A 7584-nucleotide genomic window follows, 5' to 3' on the forward strand; every position below is an offset into this window, starting at 1 on the left:
TCCCAGGGGGGGCTGTGGGCGAGCCCTGAGGTAGCTGTGGGTTTTGGGGGCACCGTGGGCCAGCCCTGAGGTAACTATGCCACCCCTCACTTCTTGGGGAGACTGAGGTAAAATAGTGCCCCCCCCCCAGCGTAAACTATAGGGATTCCCCCCTGCATTAACTATGGGGCAGCTCTGAGGTAAGTTTGTCCTCCCCCCAAATAACCAATAACCGTGAGGGTTACCGCCATTAACAGTGGGGGGAGACAATGCCCGTACCCATGGCATAACTGTGGGGCAGGCCTGGGCTCCCCATCCCGGGCACCTCTGGGGTGCTGTGAGGATCCCCCATCTTGAACAGTGACCCCCAGCCCTGGGCTTCTCCCCAGTTACCCAGGAATATCCCTGGGTAAAAATAAATCAGGCAGGGCTTTCTGTAGAAGCCGGGACCATAACACAGTCAGGTCTCACTGTATTTAACACATAGATTTCCAAGCCCGAAGGGTGGTGAGGCACGGCTGCCTGGAACAAAGAAAATGCTCGTTTCTGCCTTTGTTTCTGTCGTGGCTCCACCAGCATGACCCAGAGCTTGGATGCCTGGCTAAAGCGAAAAGACCCTGCTGCCACACATGGGGCTGAGTGCGTCTGCATCCCAAGGCTTGATTTTAGGGTGAAGGTGCCTGTGATTAACTTGACGTTAATAAAGCTGTAGCCTGGCTCTGCTTCTGCAGTTTCATCCCAACTGGCATTTGCCACTTCACAGAAGCGCAGTTCAAACCCTGGCAGGTTTTGTCTCTGAATAACCAAAATAAAAACCTTTTTTAAAACTTATTTTTAGTTGTTTGTATCCTGTGCTGCATGTTATAGAGCAACAGCAACACTGACATGTTGGGGCTTGTGATACCAGCCTGCTCCAGAGCTGCCAGTAGCTCCTGCCTAGGAGAAGCAAGCAGTTTGAATCCTGGTGGAAAAGCTTCCACGAGTTTTATTAGCTGGTGATTTTTTTTTTTTTCTTAATGCAGACGCTGTGTCTGTATTTATGTGGCACTTTATGAGAAGCAGAAGACTTAGTGTAACATTTTTGGCAAAGGGCTGTTTGGAGTAATTACTGCTTTGGGCAGAAAGAAGCTCATGGGACAGCTTAAAAGCAGCCCTCATTTTGTCAGGCTCCTAATTGTAGACCTAGAGTTTCTTACCTGGTGTGCAAGGAAGAGGAGGCGCGGAGCTGTAAAGTGTTAGATTAACGTTGGATTTAGCAAAGATGTTTTCACACCTCTCTGGGCTGGCTCTGCGGGCTTTTCTCTTCTGAAAATGAGCGGCACAGCGTGTTGTTCGGAGAGATGTTCTGCTGTGTAGAAATACAGGCTCTGCTGTTCCTGAAATCCCGAGTTCGTTAATATGAGATACCGCAAAATTAAGTTTGGATCCTTTCTCTGGTCGTATGTTCGAGGATGGTTGCCCGATGGGAAGCCACTGAGGGCAGGGAAAATAGACATGGTGTGATTTAGTTTGTAACTACCCCACTCAGACCGGTGTTGTTAATGCCTGCTGTGGTCCTGTGTCTTCTCTCTCCACAGGCTCCATCTGTTTCCCATCTCTCCAGGATGAGAGAGGTTTGGGTTCGGCTTTTCCCCTCTCCCTGTAGTTGATAGTTTCGGAACCAGAGGTGATGCTGGAGTCGAGATGGCAGACAGCGTGAAAACCTTCCTTCATGATCTCGTCAGGGTAAGTCCCCGCGTTTCAGGTCCTCTGTCGTGGGGACTGGTCTCGTTCGCTTTGGTGATCGTGGGTCTTCTGTGGGGAGCACCCTCCTTCCTACATCATCAAGGGTGGATTAAAAAATTTGAAGGACAAAGGACTCCAGGTGTATTTTAATTGAAGACCTCAATTTTGTAAAGCAGAGATTCCTGTAGGCAGGCTTTCCACTCGCTGATGACGATTAGATTTGATGTGGCTGTGTGGGATGCATTGCTCCCCAAGTGTTTTCTAGAATGATTTCTTCCAGAGCTGGCTGTTGTGTCTGTTGCAAAGGGCTCGGCATTTGTCCAGGGCGCTGCTGAAACCGTGACAGATTTCCCTTGGGCAAAAGTTAACGTATAGCCCTTATAAAGATAGCAGTTGTGTCGTGGTGATAAGGCTTTGTGTAAACTCCGTGCTCCCACGCTGTCTTGTATCATCCAGGTGTAAATACAGGCTTAAAAACATTTGTGACATGACACTAAGAAATAACTCATCTTCGGAAATAACTTGTTTTGAAGAACTTGCTGGGTTTGATCTTAAAGAGTTGTGGTACACTGGCCACGACCTAAAGTGGGAGGACCTGTGTCTTTTCACGATGCTCTCACACGATCCGTAAAGCAGCGGGTAGCGCAGCCTGTGTAATTAATTTCCGCCTCGTCAGGTACCAGCGGCAGCACGCTCTGCCGTTTCAGACGCACATTTGGCATCAAAATTTGTCGTGTTTGGTGCATATTCTGAACTGTCGTGTGGGTCACCTGGGTAGTGATGCCGTCCTGGCTCGCACTCACATCCTTATGGTTTTTATTTGGATGTGAAATTTTGGTAACGATGGTTATGATCTCATCTGGAGCTGTAACTAGCTGCTTGTGGAGTACTAGGAGGTGGCACTAGAAATCTTTTAAATGAGGAGTAAGGCAAAGACTTCTAGGCACTTTCCTATTAAGAATTTTGCACGGCTGTGGCCAACGTGAGGATGTTTCCGGAAGGAGGATAGATGCTTTTCTTTGTAAAGGAATAAGCATCAAACGTATACATACAGTCAGGCCACAAGGACTTTGCAGATCCTAAATATTTTGGATAATTCTATTTTATTGGCCTTAGAAGTGCTGGCAGGAGATGAAGGGCTTTGTGCCAGACAGAAGAAACGGGCTGTGAGAGATTGGACTCTTTGGCTTTTGCCAGGGTCATAAATAGCGGAGATTGGATGAGAAATTACACCTTTTAAAAAAAAAAATATCACTGCTGCTCCTAAAGATGTTGGAACGTGCGGTGATTTAGGTCACGGGGCCATGGAAAATAGGCGGTGTTGTTGCTCCAGACCTTGGCTCCGGCTGAGCCTGGCACTCACTTCCCCTGCTAGCTGGCGAGCAAGGCTGGCCCCGTTTCAGTCCCTTTCCATAACCGAGAGGCTTTCCATGGCCTGGATCAGCCAGATCCCGTTCCTCCTCTCTCTGCGGGGTGAAGTGTGACGGCCTCTCCTCGTGTCCGCAGGGAATTAAGGACTCCATCTGGGGCATCTGCACCATCTCTAAGCTGGACGCCCGGATCCAGCAGAAAAGGGAAGAGCAGAGGCGAAGGAGAGCAAACAGCGCGCTCGCCCAGCGGAGGTTTCACCTGGAAGAGAAGAAGCAAGAGAAGTGAGTATGGGACCTGATGGGTTATAAATCGGGTAAATTCGCTTCTTTTTTTTTCATCTATTTGAGGGCAGGGCGAGAGAGCAAGACTCTGCTCGGAGCATTGAAGAGCCCGATCAATTGCAAAACCTCTGCAAGTCACAGTGATTTGGCAGTGCTTGTGCTTGCTTTTTTTTTTTCCCCTCCTAAATATCCATCATATCGCAGTAGTCTGGCTAAAAGGGAAGTTGAGGTAAGTGAGGTTTAAGAAATAAAGCCATGATTGTTGCCCGCACTTGCAAAGATCTTCATAAAAATCCGTGTCAGAACCCTCAGAGATTTGTGAGCCGGGTGTCAGCGAAAGCAGAACTTGTGGTGTACATTTGCAAATGGTTCGTAAACCAAATTGCACTGAAGCACAGAGCCAATAAATATGAAAAATGTGACGTCAAATGCCCTTTTTCTACTCTGTGTCATGAAACTGGAACTCCTACCATGAAATACAAAGTCAGACCTTTTATGTTGTTTGACAATTAAGAGTACACAATAATAATAGAAAGTCTAGAGCTACACAAGCTGAAAGAACGTGGATTTCTGGATTTCTTCCTGAATGCTTGTGCTGTCTCTCAAAGATAACGTCGTCGTCGGTGGTAGTCATGAGATCGGGGAAGAAACGGCAGCTTGGATACGATTTATACATCTGGGCCAGATCAAATATCTATTTTTTCTCCCCCAACCTTGCCATGTTCTGTAGCAGTTGCATCCGTTAAGGCTGGGAATGCCAGAATTATATCCACGTGGGAGCAAAACAGCATCTGTTCTTGTGTCTGACTCCCAAACCGCGCTGAGAGGTTTCTCCGCTGCCCTAATTTCAGTTGGGCTGGCACTTGACGCGGTGACGTTTGCTCGGTAATGCGCCTTTCAAGACATATTTACAAGTTATTCTGACTAGCTCAGTGGTCATCTGACTTTTTCTTCAGATGATAGAAAAATCTCCCGTGTCCTGTGATCCCAATCCTCCCCAGAAGTTTCTGCACATTTCCTTGAGGAATAATATATATTTTGGGGGGACTAAACAACCTCTTACAAGGACAAAAAGCACCCAAGAAGTCCTAATTTTACTGTGGTGAGAGTTTGAGGAGAACAAAGCTTGAGCTCTCTAATAAATGCTTAAAAATCTGGAAAAAAGCTTTGCTTTTCTTCCGTTTCAATGTGGATACGGGGAATTAATAAAGGTTGAAAGAGTCTGCTTGATGTAAATCTTTTAGAGACTACGCACTGGCTGAAACCTGGCATGAGTCTGTGTGGGGATTTCTTCCAGGATTCCCGTGTTTAGGTAAAATCGAGTGCATCCCTGGCATTGAGCCAGTTATCTGCGACGTTTCCAAGGTGTCGGAAATGTGGGACAGAAGCAGTTGTCACTTATTAGGGGACGTTTTTCCAGGCGCTGGGACCTTAACACCTCTCTCCGATTGTTCCGCAGTGAACCCCGGATAGTGAGCCGGATATTTCAGTGTTGTGCCTGGAACGGAGGTGTATTCTGGGTAAGTGGATATTTTTGTTATTTTCTGTTAAAAACCTCGTGAAAACCAGCGCCCCACTCCAGCCCTTGTACGCTGTCAGCGGTGAGCCGTCAGCTTGGCTGCAGGATTTGATAGGAACCGCTAAGATCCCAATCCCGATGCTGTATTTTAAGGGACCTGATACGGGATACAGGACTGTAGACTCGCGTGGGAAACCAGCACATTAAACCTGAGCTGCTTTTCCAAGTCTTTGAGACTGCTTTTCGCCCAAATATTCAACTGCTGCGCCGTTGCAGTCTGGGATATTGCTTTACTGAATTGAATATTTGATATTTTAAAGATGGCTCTTGCGTGAGGCTGATCCTTAATGGAGCGGACACTTTGCAGCCTAATAAATCACCGGCTTCGTTTTTCCATTAGGCTGTGGCAGGGTACGAGGAATCGGTGCGGAAACGTTAAAAGCAAAGCGCTCATTTGTAGATTTTTGGTGATATTTAAACATGAGCTCCTCGGTACTCTGTATTTACGGATCGCAGCGTGAAGGAGCAGCAGGCAGAGGGTCTGCCTTCGGATCGGTAGTTACAGGAGCGCAAGAAATGGCCGTGCAACGCCTCACCGAGCACCCTTGTTGTTTTTTTTTTCCCTGTAGCTTAGTCTCTTCTTGTTTTACCGAGTATTTATACCTGTCCTTCAGTCAGTCACGGCACAGATCATCGGTGAGTACCCTTCCCGTTTGTGTGTTACGTGGGACGGGGTGTGGGGGAGGTTCCCAACACCCACCAGAAGCTGCTGAGGCTTTGTCCCGTTGAGTTGTTCCTCGCACCGCTGTTTCCTTGCGTTGTTTTTCTCTTCCTCCCTGTACTAATCAAGGCCGGCGTTAATTGTTTAGTAGAGAATCGGCGCGATGGATAAGCCCGCTAACGGTCTGTGCGTGTTGGGGATCAAGCCTGTGGGTTTAACCGCTCGTAACACACAGTGGTCGGCGTGTTTTTGCAAATAAATAAAAAGCAAGTGGGTGGAAATCTTCTTTTAAAGAGCAAAGGTTGGGGTCAGAGATTTCTCCTCTCCTTGAGCAGGAGAAGTTTCCCCGTGGCGCGGAGATGGCCGTACCAGGAAATATTTGTGATGTGAAATGAGGAGGTTCCTACGTCTTTTCTCCCTGTCTGTTTTTCGAAGGTGACCCTTCCTTACATGGTGATGTCTGGTCTTGGCTGGAATTCATCCTCACCTCCATTTTCAGTGCCCTCTGGGTCCTTCCCCTCTTCGTGCTCAGTAAGGTTGTCAATGCCATCTGGTTCCAGGTAGGTGACGGGAACCTGGACCCCTGTGTCAACCAAAGGAGGGGAGAGGGCAGAATTTCCTCGTTAAGGCTCGATTGGTGGTACATGGGGGGTGGCATTTCGGCGCCAGATGAAATCTCATCCCAAAAATGGGCTCTGACTGTATCCCCGGCGTGCAAAAGCAGCTCAATAACATCACCCCAGCTGCTTTGGGATTTCATTTCCTTGAAACCCCTGTTTGTCTTGGGAATTTCATTTCCCTAAAGCCCTCTTTTTTGGGGTGTTCTTTTTTTTTTTTTTGCTTTCGCAGGACATTGCCGATCTCGCGTTCGAAGTTTCTGGCAGAAAGCCACATCCCTTTCCCAGCGTCAGTAAAATCATCGCCGACATGTTGTTTAACCTCTTGTTACAGGCGCTGTTCCTCATCCAGGTGAGATTAGAATCACACGCCAAAAAAAACCCAAACCACTAAATACCCACCTGCCAGCCCGCGCTGCTCCACATCTTGCTGTCGGGCGACATTCTCCCCCGCATCCAGAGCACCCTACACTCACCCGCTCTTTTGTTTTGTTTTGGTTGGTTTTAAATCCCCAGGGAATGATCGTGAGCCTCTTCCCCATCGATATCGTCGGCCAGCTCATCAGCCTCCTCCACATGTCGCTGCTCTATTCGCTCTACTGCTTCGAATACCGCTGGTTTAACAAAGGTGAGGGCTGGCGGGGTGGAAATTTGTCTGGATTGGAGGTTTTTCTACTCAAGGAGCATCCCGTTATTTTCTTTTTCCCCTTCCATTTTTATATTTCCTCCCCATGGGTTCCTTCCTGCGGGATTTTCTTCTCGCCAGGAATCGAAATGCACCAACGGTTATCCAACATCGAGAGAAACTGGCCCTATTACTTTGGCTTTGGCTTACCGCTGGCTTTCCTCACGGCGATGCAATCCTCTTACATCATCAGGTGAGTGGTCAGGAGGGTGGGCATCCATTTCGCACCCTGTCTGCGGGTGTCCCCCCCCTCCTCTACCCCTGGACAGGCACCAAACCCACCCGAGTGCCTTTTATATGATATTGTATCTTTTTGGTTTCCCCCTCCTTTCCAGCGGTTGCCTCTTTTCCATCCTTTTCCCTCTCTTCATCATCAGCGCCAACGAAGCGAGGACCCCCAGCAAAACCTAGTGAGTATCGACCCCCACCCTTCCACACCCCTTCAATCCCCTCTATCCCCCCAAAAAAACGTGGGGGGGCTGATGGTTTTCCATCACCAGGAGCTGACCGGCTCTCTTCCCTTTCAGCCATTTCCAGCTCCGTCTCTTCTCCTTGGTGGTTTTCCTCAGCAACAGACTCTTTCACAAGACTGTTTACCTTCAGTCTGCCCTGAGTGGTGCTTCCTCCTCCTCTTCCTCCTCCTCCTCCGACCGCCTCCTCTCCCCCCAGCCCTCTCCTGCCAAACA

The 7584-nt window shown here is 48.5% G+C and overlaps 1 protein-coding gene across 1 annotated transcript; it reads left to right on the forward strand.

Moving 5' to 3' along the window:
- Positions 1 to 1554: 1554 nt before the first annotated feature.
- On the forward strand, positions 1555 to 7579 carry EI24 (etoposide induced 2.4; the record flags this gene model as incomplete). Its single annotated transcript, XM_009703071.1, has 10 exons — positions 1555 to 1704; positions 3211 to 3356; positions 4816 to 4876; positions 5505 to 5571; positions 6032 to 6156; positions 6446 to 6565; positions 6730 to 6841; positions 6980 to 7091; positions 7234 to 7308; positions 7426 to 7579. Coding segments are annotated over exons 1-10 (1014 nt in total), but the record flags the coding sequence as incomplete, so codon positions are not given.
- Positions 7580 to 7584: the final 5 nt, after the last annotated feature.

Source organism: Cariama cristata, unplaced genomic scaffold (genome assembly GCF_000690535.1).
Source record: "Cariama cristata isolate BGI_N322 unplaced genomic scaffold, ASM69053v1 scaffold24786, whole genome shotgun sequence".
Classification (NCBI taxonomy): Eukaryota; Metazoa; Chordata; class Aves; order Cariamiformes; family Cariamidae; genus Cariama; species Cariama cristata.